Source organism: Magnolia sinica, chromosome 8 (genome assembly GCF_029962835.1).
Source record: "Magnolia sinica isolate HGM2019 chromosome 8, MsV1, whole genome shotgun sequence".
Classification (NCBI taxonomy): domain Eukaryota; kingdom Viridiplantae; phylum Streptophyta; class Magnoliopsida; order Magnoliales; family Magnoliaceae; genus Magnolia; species Magnolia sinica.
Window position 1 is genome coordinate 31,908,278 of NC_080580.1, and position 20,041 is coordinate 31,928,318.

The window sequence follows — 20,041 nt, forward strand, 5'->3', positions numbered from 1 at the left end:
GGAAAAATTGATATTAAATTACTTTTGCTTCTTATGGTGTGGTCTACTTTGGCTTTCAATATACTTGAAATTTTTTGTTATAAAGTAAAATAATTTATTAAAATTATGGAGCGGAATGGATTAACGAAATACATCATAGTGAGCCGCACGGATCCCCTGATCGTAGCTTCTGCGTCCGTGGGCGTGCGCTCAAAAAGAGCCGCGCCCAAACACGTCTTTCGGTCTCTCAGTCTCTCTCTCTCTCTCTCTCTCTCTCTCTCTCTCTCTCTCTCTCTCTAATCAGAGCTTTGGGAAAGCTCTTCTTTCCCTAATCCTCTCTCTCCCTCCCGATCCTTGCTCCCTCTCTCTCATTCTCCTCCCTCTCTCCCTCCAATGCATCAGCCGTGAACGCCCTCTTCTCTCTCTCGATGGGTACCTTTCAGAATGGTGGCCAAGCTCATCGATGGGTACCTTTCAGAAGTTGCGCCAGATGTTCATCTGAAGTTGCTGAAGTTCCGATCACTGGCTGGGGTCGTTCCTGACGATGCTAGACTGTTGGATGATGGCCTTTATCGTGCGATTGACATATACTTGAAGGCCCACCTATGGCGGTAGGATTCAGGATCATTGTGCTTGAGATAGGATTCAGCATCCAATCCCTTGTTATTGTAGTTTTTATTTGTTTCTTTACTGTGCTGACCATCTCTTTTTCCAGGGAAAGCAGATCCATGCCCACCACATTCTCGTGTCAGTCATTCTTGACAACTTCCTCACCTCAAAACTTGTCTCTATTTGCTCCAAATTTGGCCATATCTATCACGCTCGAAAGGTGTTCGATGAAATTCTCCATAAAAATATCTTCTCTTTCAACACCATGCTCATTGCCTATTCTTCACACAACCATCACTCTGAATCCCTTAGGCTCTTCTTGTCTCTGACATCATTCAAACTCGCCCTTAAATTTGACAATTTCACCATCTCCTCCCTCTTGAAAGCTCGTCGTCGATGCCGCTTCCGCATCCGATGTTGGGTAAGGTGATTTATGCTTTTGTACTTTGGCATGGCTCTAATTATGATCTATTTGTTGCCATTGTGCTGGTTACATTTTACGCCAAGTCCGATGATTTGGACTTGGCTAGAAAGGTATTTGACGAAATGCATAGGAAAACTCACTACTAACCAGGAAAACTCAAGATTGGCACGGCTTTATGGCTGACTTTTTTGTATTTTTGCTGTTTTGTGGCTGACAAAGCTCACGATTATGAGCATAATCATATCTATAAAAAGAGATATCAAGTAGTGGGAAGAATTGACATATGATTACAGATTCCTTTATGGTCTTAATATGATGTGCATTCTGTTTCCATTTTCTGTAGTATTTAAGCTGGTTTCTTTTGTATTTCACCTACAGATTTTTTCGATAGATGAACAACTTGCTTGCTATTACAGATTCCCAAGATGTCGTGGGGTTGTCAATGACATTGAAGCAAGGGAACCTGCCATCTGACTATACCTTTTGCTGATATTGTAGGAGAGTAAATTAGAGATGGTTTTGCAAGGCAGATAAATAATCACTTTGGGAATTGGGAAAAACATGCAAGGCAGATAAATAATCATTTTTTGTTTTTTGGGTTTCTTCTTCTTTTTTGTATTTTCATTGTAATGGGCCCCAATTAACCCAATCATATTTGATGTGTGTTCTATTAGGGCCCATGTGGATGATTTTCCTATTATTCGTGTTTTAACTCCTTTTTTCCACTGACTTTTTTAATCAATTTTTTCTTATCTTTTTTATTTTTATTGTAAACGATACATGATTAGGTTGCTTGTGCTCATGCTTGAAGGAGTAAGGAAACAAAAGTTGATTTGGCCATCTTTGGACATTTTTGGGCATTTTGTGCCTTTTTTTTAATTTATTGTGGTTTACTCTTTATCCTGATTAGGTTGCTTGTGCTCATGCTTGAAATTATTATAAGCATGTTTTTTATGACGACATGTATGTAACTTGTTTATATATAAGCATGTATTTATTGTCTTTTTAAAAATTTGCTGATTTTTTTTCACTTTTTTCTTTTGTTTTTGTTGTTTAAGGTCAGACAGGTCAGGGTAATAGAAACCATTAATGCCCCATCAAATATATGCCACAAAATACGAATGATATACTCATGTTTTCCTTTTTTTACTACATATAAATGTGCATGTCTTTTTACCACAGAAACCATCAGAAATAGCTATTTACTATATATATATATATATATATATATGATTGAATGCCTACTATTGACAATCACTTGGGGAAAGCAGTTGGTAGCTTATTGCAGGTCTAGTGCAATGTGTTTCAAGGTGTAGCAAGGGAAGTTGCTTTGACTTCAGGTGGTGGATTAAAGAAGCTATCTTTATTAACTGATGACTATGAAGAGGTTGCAATGGTAAATCATTTATACCAACTCTCTTACCTGATATTCTCCCAATTTCCATTTTCTTTCATGCTCATTTCTTACGACATTAATGCCAATTTTTTACTCAAACTCTCTAGGTGCATCATAAGAATACAATTCTGGTCAATCTTAGGATCTCAACAAAATGGACCTGTCTACACAAGGCAGTTGGACCATTCCACGAATGTAAAGTGGGCCAAGCATAGGCTAAGGTTTGACCCATTTTCTATTTGGGGCAGAGTGGAAAACATAACCTGCCTTTATGCAGGCTGCCATTTCCCACTTTTGATGCTACAAATCACAACTGAGATAAGAACAAGAAGGTCCTATTCTTATCTCACTTGTGAGTTGGACACAGCCACCAGTCATGAGATATTGATGGGTTAATTGACATTAGGGTAATTATTCCAATGTAATTAGTAGTCCTTGTGTTTCAACTAGGGTGGTAACTGACCGAGCATCAGGATATTTAAAGGGCTTTGGGTTTGTCACATGCCCTATGATTGAAGAGATGGAGCGGCGCATAAAGGGAATGGATGGTCAAGTAATTGCTCATTGCCTAGGGGTTGCATTGTTCCTCATTACTTTCAAATGTGTTGCATTGGTTTGTACCAATCAACACTCAATGTCTTTAAACGTGCTTTGGTTGCTGCACCTACATCACTGATTATGAAGAGGTTGCAATGGTAATATAGATGCTGCAGTACCTCATCCTCTACTTTGTGGAATGATAGGGTGCTATGCTTTTCATCACATCTAAGGTGCTGAGGGCTCCCCTGATTTGTACACATGGTATGCTCAATTCCAAACTATCTAAATAGTGGAACCCACTGTAGATTGGTCATGTCCAATAAATAGATTCTTGAACAATTTAGACCTCTGATTAGAAAATTTGTTCAATTTCATCTGCTTGCTACTTTTTCTTTTTCCATCCATTAGACTTCCACCAATATGCCAATTGGGCTCCTATTTACCAATGGTTAAGGCATTGTTTTCTAGGTGTAACCCATATATATGATGAATAAATGGGATGATTTTTACACTAGGTGATCCTCATAGTGGGCCAACGTATTGAAAGTTTTGGATGTTACATTCACTTAATAGGTTGGAAGTTATATGTTGGATGTTACATCTATGGGATAAGGGTTCCCGGAATGCAACACAGAAGAAGAAAGGTAAACAAGGTATTGAAGATAGCATTCTATCTCAGTTGACCCGATGAGATTTTGGGTTGAGTCATCAGGTTCAGGAATGCAAGCCTCAGTTTGGTGTAGGTTTTATGCTCCCCTGTTTTCAGATATTGAGTCATCAGATTATTTTTTTCTGGTAGTGAGTATATTTCATTTCAGGTTGGTTAACTATCATGTAGACCATACATTTTCTGTTAAATAAAATGAAATTGCTGAAATTGTTGCTGAGCCTGAGGATGCGGATGAGGCTGGGGCTTGCAGCCTGGCTACACGTGATTCAGATATGCTTTCTTTCCTTTATATTATGATTTACATGTGTATAGATACTCTATGAGTTTTTGCAATCCACGCATTTGAATCATCATATATGCTTATGATTTTAATGCACCAAAAACTACCCATGCAATCTCAGCCCTGCAAATGCGTCAGCATATCAAGCTCATGGACTTGACATGGATATGTTTGATGTCGCCTATGTGTGGAACCAGTTGTCCATTCCAATGTTACCAAGATCACCAACCCACCTCATTCTTTTGACAAAAAAGAAAATGGAAAAGAAAAAAAGGTGGCACTTCTAGTAGTCATAGATATTATTGTCCTCAGCCCCTAAAGTCTGCATTTGGATGTTTTGATTTCTTTGTGCATGCAGTTTTTTCCCATTGAATTCAATATCAGTGAGTTTCTCAAATGTAGGATGTTTTCCTAGTAGTGATTTCTTTGTTCTTATTCCTTTTACTTTATACCAATGTTTTTATTCTCAAAGTTTAATTTATCTATTTCATTATGGCGTTTTCTCATAGGATGCAAGCTCTGGTTGAGGACTACATTTTCAGTGGAGGCATTTTCTCTATGTCGGTATTTCAGTATACTAATGAGGAAAAAAGCTTTCAAGGTTAGTTCATTTCCACTTAAAACATCGAATAACTAGATAAATCAGCCGGTATGTACATTGATCAGTTGGTAGCTTTTTGGTTTTATCTCGTTTTTCTACAGTGGAGCCTGAATTCATAGATAAATCAGCTGGTATGTACATTGCTCACTTGTGTGATACTACGTACCCAAACTGCACTTCTGTTTTGCTGTTGATTTATAGGTTTGACCTGGAACTGCAGATATATCCATGGGATGTGTCTCGCATTTGAGCATCAACGTAGGCAAAACAAATCCCAACAAAAACAAGACTGATTCAATTCCATCTTCAATAGACAACAAGGTGCATTCTTGCACACACTTCTTATTGTAATTGGTGCATTCTTACACATGTTTATTTTTAAATTTTGACACATTCAATTGTGAAAGGATTTATGACTTTGAAAATGAAAGAGAGAGAGGCTCATTATGGAGAAGGACGCAGTCATTTAAGAGCATGCATCCCTGGAAAATCAATTGGTTTCTTTACAGATACAGATAAACAGCCTCGCTGCAGAAGTAGATAACCTTACAAGCAAGGTGCTTAAACTTACATTCTAACCCTTTTTGCTGAACACAAAATGCACGCATCTTTATTGCCTTTCCTATTGCAGGTTAGTTCCATAAAGAAGGAATATGATCAAGCCCAATCTAAGCTCGATTTGAGTCATTCAAAGATGAAAGAATGTGACGCTGAGATCAGTGCCATTGTCAAGGAGCAACGAAAGCTTCAACATAAAGTTGTCAATGAGGTACTTGTAGTGGTTATTCTGTTCCTATTTTATTTAACTTGCTTGATCTATGAAATTGTGTATGTTTTCTTTTCCATGACAATGAAATAGTATGATTCAACACCTAATTGATGTTTGGTTTCGCATTTTTTTAAAAAGAAGAATGTTAATGGACATGCATCTCAGTTAATCTGATTGATTGCTTTCAGCCTTGAGAAGAGGGTCAACAAAAAAGTTATGGCAATGTTCGAGAAAGCTGAAGATGAATACAATGACTTATTATCCAAGAAAAACATCATTGAGGTATATTGCTGTATTTCTCAGCCTGTAAAGGATCTCATCTTTTAAAACAAAATAAATTGAATTTGTTTATGTCTGAAGTTGTTTGTTTACTGTATTCTCTTGCTTAGAATGATGAGTCAAAAATCAAGAAGGTGATTGAAGAGCTTGATGAAAAGAAGAAGGAAACACTAAAAGTTACTTAGGTTAAAGTGAACAAGTGAGTCAACACTTCTCTGCTCTCATATTTCAGTTCATATTTTGTGCTTTCTAGTTGAAAATCAAGAATGCCATTTACTTTTGTTGGTATATTTTAGCGAAAGAAATTTTCTTTTTGGATTACGTTAGTGTGCGTGATTTCAGCGTTTCAAATGGTTGAAACTATGGTCCAAATTATAGTATCCGGCTTCCTTGGATCTCTGGATCAGACGAATTCAGTGGATCCCGAGGACAAGCCGTGTTTATGTATTTGTTCGAAATTAATGGAGCAAACCCGGATGTACGTCGGAGCTATCCGGATGAGCGAGGGTCCCTGAAAAGTGGGAACCGCTATTATGACCATGATGAAGCTGTCCATTTTCTATGGACAGCATTGGAGGGGCCTAGTCATTTGGACAGGCCATGTTTATGTATTTACTCGAAATTGATGGAGCAGACCCAGATGTGCGTCGGAGCTATCCGAATGTTAAGCGGGGGTCCCTGGAAGATGGGAACCGCTGTTATGACCATGATAAAGCTGTCCATTTCCTATGGACAGCATTAGAAGGGCCTGGCCAATTGGAGCAGGCCGTGTTTATATTTGTATTTGCAGGGACCACACCCTTAACCTATAACCTAAACCTATTCTTGTAAGTGATATAGTTTATATCCCTGTCTGTTGTCAAATTTGTGATGACAAAATCACTATTATGTTATATATAACTTGCTTAAGTGAAGCTCTTTCAAGGATCAACATTCATGAATAAGCTAAGCTCACAACAAGCAAAGCTCACAAGTACAAGGATCAATCTTGAATGAAAGAACTGCTCACAAGACAAGATGCAAGATCTTGAATGAAAGAACTGCTCACAAGACAAGACTCAAGCTGCAAGACTTCAAGAAGAGTTCAAGGCAGTTTGTACACTTTCAAGATTGAGCTACATCAAGGTTTGATCTACATCAAGACTTCAAGGCTCATACTTCAAGGTCTCTTGTTCCTAATGTTTCAATGTCCATACTTCATGGTTGAGGTTTGATTGACCATAGGTTGACCTTAGAAGTAGGTCATTTCGGATACATAAACCGAATGTTTATTTTACATGTGATTGGTCTGTTCTTCGACTAGTCCAAGCCCTTCTTCAACTAGTCCTAGACTTGCTTCGACCAGTCTAAGAAATTCCTCGACCAGTCGTGAGTTTGTTACAAATTCCGGATAAAATCTGTTAGCCTTCGACTAGTCCAGGAATCTGTTCGACCAGTCGTAGGAACAGTGTCGACTGCTCTTCGACCAGTCGTACAATCTTCGACTCGAAGTCCAGCAAAGATTTTTAGGACTTACGACCAGTCGAAGGAAACCTACGACCAGTCGTAGGTGACCTACGACCAGTCATAGGAGAGCTTCGACCAGTCGTAGAACGGTCAGAGCATATCCCACCGGATTTTTCAAATATCTGTTAGTGCTTCGACTAGTCGAAGAGCTCCCTAGACCAGTCGAAGACCCGATCTGCTCACCTATAAATAGTGCACGAATCTCAGAAAAAATCATCGATTTAATTAATTCATTTAAGTCAATCTTCGTCGAACTTCTGAGAGATAATTCTGTGCTCCATCTAAGCTAAGTGTGCTTATTTAATATTCTCTTTCCTTAGCTTTATTTTAATTGATTTTGTTTCTGTTATTCCAATCTGATTTGATAAGAGGAATTGTTATTCCCTTTCTTTGGAATCAAAATCAATTAAGGCAAGCCCTATTTGGTTTAATTTAAAATCTATTAGAATTAGAACCATTGTAATCGAGTACTGGACATTGAACTTGGACATTCAATCATCTACTCTGATTTGGTTCTACCGGGCTGCTACAACGAAGGAGATATTTAGGTATTTTACATTTAATTGTAAATTCCTTTTTGTTTTGGTTTCTTTCAAGATTTGCCAGAAAAATCTTGTTGTATTGGTTATCTGAGGAGAGCCAGGAAAACTCAGAAGTGGGGTTTTTTAATTGTGTAAGCCCACAGACAAAGACACAATTGTAAGGGTTTTGGGTGAACCTGGGAAAACCTATTTTTAGTGAACGCTAATATCCCCTGTGTGAGGATATTAGGAGTGGAGTAGCTTTTTGTGTGGCTGTTGTTTAACAATTGGTGAACACACAGGCGAACCACTATAAACCCTTGTGTTTGATTGATTTATGTTTCTAATTTTTAATTATTCTTTTGTGGAATGTATGTATGGTGGTGAATGTTGTAATTATTTAATTCAAGCTTTGTGAGAATATTGTAATAGCTTAGAATTTATTTTCTGCTATTCCTTTATCGCTTGATTTTCAATTTCATTTGAAAGTTGTTCCAGCAAGGTTGCCTTGCCATTTTTATGGTGTATGGCTGTCCCTAGAACAATACATTTTTAATTACAAGTTATTTCAATTCAGTTTATATTTATTATTGTTTTCCTCTTCGGTTTGAGACTTGATACAAAGATCTTTCTAGAAATAAGGTTGTCCTACCATAAACTCTGTTTTTGGTGTAAGGTTGTCCTTAGAACAACGTTTGTATCAACCTATCAAGATCTGAATTTTGAGGTTATTTTAATTTACTGCATTGTGATTTACTTTGGCTATCATTTTCTTTTTATTTCCATTGTTATTAGTTTTTATTTGGCATTGTCCTATTCACCTCCCCTCTAGGACATATAGCTTGGCCTTTTCAAGTGGTATCAAAGCAATTTTGAGAAGTTCTGTAAAGTTCTCATAAGGATTCAAACTGAAAAATCTTCTCAAATCAGTAAAATTCGTAGTGATCATGGATCTGAATTTGAGAAAAGCAATTTTGAGAAGTTCTGTACCGACCAAGGAATATTACAAGAATTCTCTGCTCCCAAAACTCCACAACAAAATGGAATTGTAGATAGAAAGAATAGGGTGCTTCAAGAAATGACTAATGTCATGTTGAATAGTATGAAGCTCTCTAAAAATCTTTGGGCTGAAGCAGTCAACACAGCTTGCTATATTATTAACCGAGTATACACTAGCAAAGATAATAATAAAACGGCTTACGAATTGTGGTTCAATAAAAATCCTACTGTTAAATACTTTCGAGTTTTTGGCAGCAAGTGCTATATTTTACGTGATCGTGAAAATTTGGGAAAGTTCGATACGAAGAGTGATGAAGGTATTTTTCTAGGATATTCTTTAAACAGTCGAGCTTATAGGGTCCTGAACAAAAGGACTGGTATGATTCAAGAATCCATTAATGTTGTCATTGATGATCACTTAAACACACCAATTTCTAATTCAGATAATGATGAAGTACTAATCATTGATAAACCCGATACTTCATCGAATCAGATTGATTCTGAGTTGAGGACTGTTAAAGATCATCCAACCACATAAATCTTGGAAACCCTCTCACCGGTGTTCGCACCCGTAGACAACTTGAGGATATATGTAATTATGTATGTTTTACATCCCAAATTGAACCATCTAACGTAAAAGAAGCTCTGACTGATGAGAACTGGATTGTTGCGATGCAAGATGAACTCAACCAATTCGTAAGAAATGATGTTTGGTATCTCGTACCAAGACCTAAAAATAAACACATCATTGGAACAAAATGGATTTTCAAAAATAAGTCTGACGAATGTGGAAATATAATTAGAAACAAGGCTAGACTGGTGGTACAAGGTTATACTTAAATTGAAGGGATTGATTTCGATGAAACCTTTACACCAGTAGCACGTCTTGAATCTATCAGACTATTTATATCCATTACATGTTTTAGAAAGATAAAGATCTATCAGATGGATGTGAAAAGTGCTTTTCTAAATGGCGATTTACATGAAGAAGTCTATGTTGAACAACCAATGGGTTTTGAAGATTCCAAAAATACTGATCATGTATATCGGCTTAAAAAGGCACTTTATGGATTAAAACAAGCACCTAGGGCATGGTATGAGAAACTAACGAAATTTCTTTTAAGTCATAATTTTCAAATGGGATCTGTTGATAAAACTCTGTTTGTTAAGAAACATAATGATCATATCTTAATGGTGCAGATTTATGTTGATGATATCATTTATGGATCAACTTATACTGACTTGACTACTGAGTTTGCAGATTTGATGAAATCACAGTTCGAAATGAGCATGGTTGGGGAATTGACTTATTTCCTTGGATTGCAAGTAAAGCAATAACCTGAAGGAATATTCATTTCTCAATCTAAGTATGCCTTGAATCTAATCAAGAGATTTGGATTTGAGAAGGTCAAGAATTTCGATACTCCTATGAGTACTATCCTGAAACTATCAAAAGACTCTAATGGTAAAAATGTTGACTCAAAACTTTATCGGAGTATGATTGGTAGTTTGTTATATTTAACTACTAGTAGACCTGATATTTCAGTAAGTGTTGGTATTTGCGCAAGATATCAATCTGATCCAAAAGAATCTCACTTGATTGCTGTCAAGCGAATTATTAGATATGTCGCAAGTACTGTAAATCTCGATCTCTGGTATCCTCATGAAACCAATGTCCAATTAGCTGGGTACTCGGACTGGGCAGGTAATCTAGATGAAATAAAATCAACAAGTGGTTTTTGTTTTTACATTGGAAATTGTCTACTTTCCTGGTTTAGTAAGAAACAAAATTCTATATCACTTTCAACAACTGGAGATATCGCAGCTGGTAATGCATGTACACAGCTTGTTTGGATGCAACGAATGCTATGTGATTATGGAATTAAACAGGATTCTATGTTATTACATTGTGATAATTCCAGTGCGATAAATATTTCAAAAAATCCTATTCAACATTCTCGTACTAAGTACATTGACATTAGATTTCATTATATAAGGGAATTAGTAGAAGAAAAAGTTATATCTCTAGAATATATTCCTACTAAAGATCAACGTGCTGATATTTTCACAAAACCTCTTGATAAAAGCAGGTTCAAAAAGATGAAATTTGATCTTGGCATGTGCATTTTAAATTGATAATTTATGCCTTCTTGTATTATAGTGTATATATTTGCTAGATTGAATTCTAATTTTTGTATAATTTGCAAGATATTTGAATTTTTGAGGAACTGGATTCTGACTCAGCTAATGATCCAGATTTTGTACCATCTGATGTTGATGCACGTCTGAGTGCATTAGAGGGTAAAGTTGAGGATATTAATGTTAAGTTGGAAAACATGTCTGTTGCTCATGATTTACAATTCAAGTACATGCGCAAATATCTTAGGCGCTTGAACAAAGGCATGCACCAACTTGATCCCTCTATTCCTGCTCCGTCATCAAGTTCTAGTTCTGACTAGTTTTTATGAGACTTCTGGTCTGTAATAACTTTATTACTTAGCACTTGTTTGCTTGAGTTTGAGTTGGATTTTATGCTGGATATTTGTTCTTGATGTAATATTTATGCTGGATATATGTGATGCTATCTTGAGTATCTCTATGACTCTTTTGCTATACTCTCTTACTTCCTCATGTTTCCTCTCATGACTTCCTTTATTTAGTTCTCCTTTGTCATATTGTGACCAAAAGGGGAGAATGGTTTATTCTTAATGTGATTATGAGAGGAGTAGCATTGGTTATGTTACTCAGGGGGAGTGGGGAGTATATGTTTGATCTTGTTGAATCAAACTGGTTGAAACTGGTTGAATGTTGAATATTGAATATTGATTTGCAGGTATTAACCAGTTGTTTTATTCTTGTTTATCTTGATTATGTGTTTTGTCACTAATTTGACAAAGGGGGAGATTGTAAGTGTTATATAGTTTATATCCCTGTCTGTTGTCAAATTTGTGATGACAAAATCACTGTTATGTTATATATAACTTGCTTAAGTGAAGCTCTTTCAAGGATCAACATTCATGAACAAGCTAAGCTCACAACAAGCAAAGCTCACAAGTACAAGGATCAATCTTGAATGAAAGAACTGCTCACAAGACAAGACTCAAGCTGCAAGACTTCAAGAAGAGTTCAAGGCAGTTTGTACACTTTCAAGATTGAGCTACATCAAGGTTTGATCTACATCAAGACTTCAAGGCTCATACTTCAAGGTCTCTTGTTCCTAATGTTTCAATGTCCATACTTCATGGTTGAGGTTTGATTGACCATAGGTTGACCTTAGAAGTAGGTCATTTCGGATACATAAACCGAATGTTTATTTTACATGTGATTGGTCTGTTCTTCGACTAGTCCTAGCCCTTCTTCAACTAGTCCTAGACTTGCTTCGACCAGTCTAAGAAATTCCTCGACCAGTCGTGAGTTTGTTACAAATTCCGGATAAAATCTGTTAGCCTTCGACTAGTCCAAGAATCTGTTCGACCAGTCGTAGGAACAGTGTCGACTGCTCTTCGACCAGTCGTACAATCTTCGACTCGAAGTCCAGCGAAGATTTTCAGGACCTACGACCAGTCGAAGGAAACCTACGACCAGTCGTAGGAGAGCTTCGACCAGTCGTAGAACGGTCAGAGCATATCCCACCGGATTTTTCAAATATCTGTTAGTGCTTCGACTAGTCGAAGAGCACTCTAGACCAGTCGAAGACCCGATCTTCTCACTTATAAATAGTGCACGAATCTCAGAAGAAATCATCGAATTAATTAAAGTATTCAAGCCAATCTTCGTCGAACTTCTGAGAGATAATTCTGTGCTCCATCTAAGCTAAGTGTGCTTATTTAATATTCTCTTTCCTTAGCTTTATTTTAATTGATTTTGTTTCTGCTATTCCAATCTGATTTGATAAGAGGAATTGTTATTCCCTTTCTTTGGAATCAAAATCAATTAAGGCAAGCCCTATTTGGTTTAATTTAAAATCTATTAGAATTAGAACCATTGTAATCGAGTACTGGACATTGAACTTGGACATTCAATCATCTACTCTGATTTGGTTCTACCGGGCTGCTACAACGAAGGAGATATTCAGGTATTTTACATTTAATTGTAAATTCCTTTTTGTTTTGGTTTCTTTCAAGATTTGCCAGAAAAATCTTGTTGTATTGGTTTTCTGAGGAGAGCCAGGAAAACTCAGAAGTGGGGTTTTTTAATTGTGTAAGCCCACAGACAAAGACACAATTGTAAGGGTTTTGGGTGAACCTGGGAAAACCTATTTTTAGTGAACGCTAATATCCCCTATGTGAGGATATTAGGAGTGGAGTAGCTTTTTATGTGGCTGTTGTTTAACAGTTGGTGAACACAGGCGAACCACTATAAACCCTTGTGTTTGATTGATTTATTCTTCTAATTTTTAATTATTCTTTTGTGGGATGTATGTATGGTGGTGAATGTTGTAATTATTTAATTCAAGCTTTGTGAGAATGTTGTAATAGCTTAGAATTTATTTTCTGTTATTCCTTTATCGCTTGATTTTCAATTTCATTTGAAAGTTGTTCCAGCAAGGTTGCCTTGCCATTTTTATGGTGTATGGCTGTCCCTAGAACAATACATTTTTAATTACAAGTTATTTCAATTCAGTTTATATTTATTATTGTTTTCCTCTTCGGTTTGAGACTTGATACAAAGATCTTTCTAGAAATAAGGTTGTCCTACCATAAACTCTGTTTTTTGTGTAAGGTTGTCCTTAGAACAACGTTTGTATCAACCTCTCAAGATCTGAATTTTAAGGTTATTTTAATTTACTGCATTGTGATTTACTTTGGCTATCATTTTCTTTTTATTTCCGCTGTTATTATTTTTTATTTAGCATTGTCCTATTCACCCCCCCTCTAGGACATATAGCTTGGCCTTTTCAATTCTCAAATCCCAAAACCTATAACTATAACCAAAACCTATAACCTAAACCTATGAACTATAACCTAAACCTATAACCTAAACTCAATTCCCTAAACTTTAACCTACAACCTAACCTAAACCTATACTTATAACCTAAACCTATTCTCAAATCCGAAAACCTATAACCAAAACCTTAACCTAAACCTATAACCTATAACCTATAACCTGAACCTATAACCTAAACTCAATTCCCTAAACCTTAACCTATAACCTAACCTAAACCTATACTTATAACCTAAACCTATTCTCAAATCCTAAACCTAAACCTAAACCTATAACAAAACCTATAACCTACACTTATAACCTAAACCTAAACCTATAACCTAAAACCTAAACCTAAACCTAAAACCTAAATGTATTCTCAAATCCTTAAACCTAAACCTACACCTAATCTTAATCTCAACTCCTTAACCTAAACCTAAACTTGAAAACCCAAACTTAAACTCGATCCCAATTTCCTAAACCTAAACCTAAACCTATTCTCAATTCCCTAAAGCTATAGCATATAACCTAAACCTAAACCTATAACCTAAACCTAAACCTAAAACCTAAATGTATTCTCAAATCCCTAAACCTAAACCTATACTTAATCCTAATCTTAACTCCTTAACCTAAACCTAAACTTGAAAACCCAAACCTAAACCCGAATTCAAACCTGAACCCGAACCTGATTTCCTAAACCTAAACCTTAACCTATTGTCAATTCCCTAAACAATAACCTATAACCTAACCTAAACCTAAACCTATAACCTACACTTATAACCTAAACCTAAACCTGTAACCTTAACCTAAACGTAAAACCTAAACCTAAACCTAAACCCGAACCCGAATCTGAATCCCTAAATCCTTAGCCTAAACCTAAAACCCAAACGTAAACCCGATCTTGAACCCGAACCTGATTTCTTGTACCTAAACCTTAACGTATTCTCAAATTCCTAAACTTAAACCTACACCTAATCCTAATCCCAACTCCCTAACCTAAACCTAAACCTAAACTTGAAAACCCAAACCTAAACCCGATCCCGAACCCGAACACGATTTCCTAAACTTAAACTTATAAGCTTAACCTAAACCTATTCTCAAATCCCAAAACCTATAACTTAAACCTAAACCTTAACCTATAACCTAACCTTAACCTATAACCTAAACCTATAAACTAAAACCTAAACCTAAACCTAAAATCTAAATGTATTCACAAATCCCTACACCTAATCCTAATCTCAACTCCCTAACCTAAACCTAAACCTAAACTTGAAAACCCAAACCTAAACCCGATCCCGAACCCGAACCCAATTTTCTAAACCTAAACTTTAACCTATTCTCAATTCCTTAAAGCTATAACCTATAACCTATAACATATAACCTAAACATAAACCTTAACCTAAACCTATAACCTAAACCTATAACCTAAACTCAATTCCCTAAACTTTAACCTACAACCTAACCTAAACCTATACTTATAACCTAAACCTATTCTCAAATCCCAAAACCTATAACCTAAACCTTAACCTAAACCTATAACTTATAACCTATAACCTGAACCTATAGCCTAAACTCAATTCCCTAAACCTTAACCTATAACCTAACCTAAACCTATACTTATAACCTAAACCTATTCTCAAATCCTAAACCTAAACCTAAACCTAAAACCTAAATTTATTCTCAAATCCTTAAACCTAAACATACACCTAATCTTAATCTCAACTCCTTAGCCTAAACCTAAACTTGAAAACCCAAACCTAAACCCGATCTCGATTTCCTAAACCTAAACCTAAACCTATTCTCAATTCCCTAAAGCTATAACCTATAACCTAAACCTAAACCTATAACCTAAACCTAAACCTAAAACCTAAATGTATTCTCAAATCCTTAAACCTAAACCTACACCTAATCCTAATCTCAACTCCTTAACGTAAACCTAAACTTAAAAACCCAAACTAAACCCGATCTCAAACCCGAACCCGATTTCCTAAACCTAAACCTTAACCTATTCTCAATTCCCTAAAGCTTTAACCTATAACCTATAACCTATAACCTAAACCTAAACCTTAACCTAAACCTAAACCTATAACCTTAACCTAAACTAAAACCTATAACCTAAACCTTAACATATAACCTATAACATATAACCTAACCTTAACCTAAACCTAAAACCTAAACCTAAACCTATAACCTATAACCTAAACCTAAACCTAAAACCTAAATGTATTCTCAAATCCCTAAACCTAAACCTATACCTAATCCTCATCTCAACTCTCTAACCTAAACTTAAACCTAAACTTGAAAACCCAAACCTAAACCCGATCCCGAACCCGAACCCGATTTCCTAAACCTAAACCTTAACCTATTCTCAATTCCTTAAAGCTATAACCTATAACCTATAACATATAACCTAAACCTAAACCTTAACCTAAACCTATAACCTAAACATAAACATAAACCTAAAATCTACATATATTCTCAAATCCTTAAACCTAAACCTACACTTAATCCTAATCTCAACTCCTTAACCTAAACCTAAAACTTGAAAACCCAAACTAAACCCAATCTCAAACCTGAACCCGATATCCTAAACCTAAACCTTAACCTATTCTCAATTCCCTAAAGCTTTAACCTATAACCTATAACATAAATCTAAACCTTAACCTTAACCTAAACCTAAACCTATAACCTTAACCTAAACTAAAACCTATAACCTAAACCTTAACCTATAACCTATAACCTAACCTTAACCTAAACCTATAACCTAAAACCTAAACCTAAACCTAAAACCTAAATGTATTCTCAAATCCCTAAACCTAAACCTACACCTAATCCTAATCTCAACTCCCCAATCTAAACCTAAACCTAAACTTGAAAACCCAAACTAAACCCGATCTCAAACCCGAAACCGATTTCCTAAACCTAAACCTTAACCTATTCTCAATTCCCTAAAGCTATAACCTATAACCTATAACCTAAACCTAAACCTAAAACCTAAATGTATTCTCAAATCCTTAAACCTAAACCTACAACTAATCCTAATCTCAACTCCTTAACCTAAACCTAAACTTGAAAACCCAAACTAAACCCGATCTCAAACCTGAACCCGATTTCATAAACCTAAACTTTAACCTATTCTCAATTCCCTAAAGCTTTAACCTAAACCTAAACCTATAACCTAAACCTTAACCTTAACCTAAACCTAAACCAAAACCTATAACCTAAACCTTAACCTATAACCTATAACCTAACCTTAACCTAATCCTAAAACCTAAACCTAAACCTAAACCTATGACTTAAAACCTAAACCTAAACTTAAAACCTAAATGTATTCTCAAATCCCTAAACCTAAACCTACACCTAATCCTAATCTTAACTCTCTAACCTAAACCTAAACCTAAACTTGAAAACCCAAACTTAAACCCGATCTCGAACCCGAATCTGATTTCCTAAACCTAAACCTTAATCTATTCTCAATTCCCTAAAGCTATAACTTATAACCCATAACATAAACCTAACCTAAACCTATAACCTTAACCTAAACCTAAAACCTAAACCTAAACCTATAACCTTAATCTTAACCTAAACCTAAACCTAAATCTATAACCTTAACCTAAACCTAGGTTTTGAATTTAAAAGTTCATCCTAGGTTTGAACACATTACTCATGTTGGATTTTGCCATAGTTTAGAAGATTTGTAGGTACATTTTATATTTCTTCATATATGTGTTTTTTTTATCTTTCTTCCTTTTGAGATGTGTACAAAGGCATGCTTATTTGATTGTGTCTACAAATGTTGTTTTATACAGGCTGACAAACTAAAGAAGTCAGTGGAGGATGAAATTCATTTTCTCAAGGGAAGAGTTTCAGAACTTGAAAGTGATCTTGTGTCGAAGTTCATAGAAGTTACATCTGCAGTTTCAAAGAAAGAAGAAGCTCTAGCTTCTGCATTTGCCGAAATTGACCGTCTGAAGGAAGAAAATTCTGTAAAAATGAGAGCATTATTGAATGCATATTGAGGGTGTTTATTGTATTGGAGTGTATTTGTTTCTTGTACATAAGGGCACGCCTTAGTTGTAATTCTTATGATAGGTTGAGCAAAGTGAAGTATTATTTATTTATAAATGTGAATGTAGGATGCATTGTATGATTTGATTGTTATTTGTAATAAACGCATAGTTTTATTTTTTCTGATTGCATTTTATGTACTATTTCTATCAGCATTAAGCTTAGATGAGTTATCAATCACAGCAGGTTCTTGCAATGGAAACAGGTCGTATTATTACAATTTTTAAAAAAATAGCTAGAAATATAATCCGCAGCTATAGCTACGGCTTTTGTCTATAGCTATTGGTATCTATTGCTACGGATATAATTGGTGCTATAGGTATCTACTGCTACGGATAAAATCTCTTTTGCTACAGATATGATCCGTAGTAGGTCCGTCGCTATTGATGGGGTAGCTAAAGCTATTGCTACGGATATAATCCGTAGCTATTGGTATCTATTGTTACGGACTATATCTGTAGCTATTGGTATCTATTGCTACAGATATAGGCCGTAACAATTGGTATCTATTACTACGGATTTAGTCCGTAGCTAGATCTTTAGCTACCCCACCAATAGCGGCGGACGTGCTACAGATCATATCTGTAGCAAAAGGGCTTTTGCTATGGTTTTTGTCCATAGCCTTTACCCGTTTTTCTTATAGTGATTACAATAGGTGGGTCCCACAACGTGCAGTCTACAGTCATTACAATGCACAGACTACTACTTACGATCTAAGCGTCGCATTGATACACGAGAGGTGGCGTTGGAACCGCGGCGACGACGCAATCGCAAGGGTATAAGTCTTGGGTTGAGCCGACTCTGGAATATAGGACATGACTCAAAATCGCGCGTAAATACCGATAACAGATCGTGGGTCACCGGAATTCGACCGCGGAGGTATATGGAACGGTACGAACTAAGATACGGGTCTTACACCCTAGTTACCTACCTTTGAATTTTATAAGTTTTAGTTTAAGATGTCACCGTTATTCCCTTAAATTTTCTTGAGTTAGATTACATCTTCGCCTAGTTATAGTTCAAGTTACTTTCAGATTACGTACAAGGTTCAGTCCCTATGGATTCGACCTCGGTCTTACTGAGATTATTACTACATCACAACCCTATACTTGGGGTGTGAACAAGTTTTTGGCGCCATTGCCGGGGATTGACAGTTATGTTTTTTTGAGATTAACTAGTTTTAGAATTAGGTTAAGATTAGGGTTTTTCTAGTTTTTAATTCTAAGTTTAGGTTTTTCTATTTGATTTCTAAAAACTAAGCTAACTTTCTTATTTTGTAGGTCCCTGATATAGACTTTCTAAATTGGTAATCTCTTTCTAATTTTTCTACTTTTTCTATTTTTAAGATTAAGGTTTTATTTTCTATTTTTAGAACCTTTCTAATTTCAGAATTTTTGTTTTTAGAAACTGACTTATTTTATTTTGCAGGTTTTAGGATCTTCTAATTTGGTAACTTCTTTCCAACCCTCTCTCTTCTTTCTTTCTAGATTTGTATTCATTTCTTTCTCTTACATTTAGGTTTAGAATCTGAATTGAGGGTTGCGAGTGTTTCATGCCCAAGTGGGTCCGTGACAACACTCAACGTCTCTTGACTGAAGGAGGATTGGTTGAGGGGTTGACTATCCATCGCAGTACTAGACACCACTCGAAATTCCCAGAGTTAATTGAAGTGATGGCTGCAAACCAACTTCTTTTACCCCAACCTAGGGTGGAGGATATCCAGGATGAGAATGAGGTGCATCAAGCACCCCCGCATCGTACTTTATAAGATTATTTACAACCGGTGGGGGTGAGCACGCCCTCATGCATGGTTTTTCCAGAAAATACGGGACACATGAATATTAAGCCAGGGGTGATCCAACTCCTTCCTAAATTTCATGGGCTCAGTCAGAAAATTCATATTTATACTTAAAAGAGTTTGATGAGATCATAGCCACTTTATACTTTCCTAACATGTCTGAGGACACAGTCAGACTGAAACTCTTTCCCTTTTCTCTGAAAGAGAAGGATAAGATATGATAGCATTCACTACGTCTCAGATCTATTGGCACATGGAATGACATGATGAAGGAGTTCATAAAAAAATTCTTTCCATACCATAAGACGAACACCATTAGGAAGTCGATCATGAACTTCACCCAAAAGGAAGATGAAACATTCTTCCAATGTTGGGAGCGGTTCAAGGATCTTATCAATTCATGCCCACAACACGGTTTTGAAATGTGGCGCATTACACACTTCTTCTATGATGGTCTGACATCTTCCATGTGCCAATTGGTTGAGACAATATGCAATGGAGAATTCATGAATAAAAATGTCGATGATGTGTGGGACTACTTGGATAGACGTGCTAAAAACACACAATCATGAGACACATACCCAAAATCAAGTACTACTTCTAGGCCCACTCAATCAAAGGAAAGGGGCGGAGTATACCTTCTGAAAGAGGATAATGATCTCAATTCTAAAGTGGTTAA

General features: G+C 36.1%; 1 protein-coding gene, 2 long non-coding RNA genes and 1 other non-coding gene across 4 annotated transcripts; 3 read left to right on the forward strand and 1 right to left on the reverse strand.

The window, feature by feature from the left end:
- The first annotated feature begins 272 nt into the window (after window positions 1–272).
- Window positions 273–1,891, forward strand: LOC131253187 (BTB/POZ domain-containing protein At1g30440-like). The gene is made up of 2 exons (XM_058254067.1): window positions 273–590; window positions 695–1,891. Exons 1-2 carry the CDS (start codon window positions 424–426, stop codon window positions 915–917), a joined length of 390 nt encoding a protein of 129 aa, XP_058110050.1. The 5' UTR covers window positions 273–423; the 3' UTR covers window positions 918–1,891.
- A 358-nt stretch (window positions 1,892–2,249) lies between these two features.
- LOC131253188 (uncharacterized) lies at window positions 2,250–2,629 on the forward strand. Its single transcript, XR_009175002.1, has 2 exons — window positions 2,250–2,408; window positions 2,516–2,629. It is a non-coding gene; the product is annotated as an uncharacterized LOC131253188 (long non-coding RNA).
- Window positions 2,630–4,754: 2,125 nt separating this feature from the next.
- Window positions 4,755–17,619, forward strand: LOC131253944 (uncharacterized). Its single transcript, XR_009175374.1, has 4 exons — window positions 4,755–4,820; window positions 5,457–5,550; window positions 5,658–5,746; window positions 17,306–17,619. It is a non-coding gene; the product is annotated as an uncharacterized LOC131253944 (long non-coding RNA).
- Window positions 17,620–19,673: 2,054 nt separating this feature from the next.
- Window positions 19,674–19,780, reverse strand: LOC131254552 (small nucleolar RNA R71). Its single transcript, XR_009175670.1, has one exon. It is a non-coding gene; the product is annotated as a small nucleolar RNA R71 (small nucleolar RNA).
- Window positions 19,781–20,041: the final 261 nt, after the last annotated feature.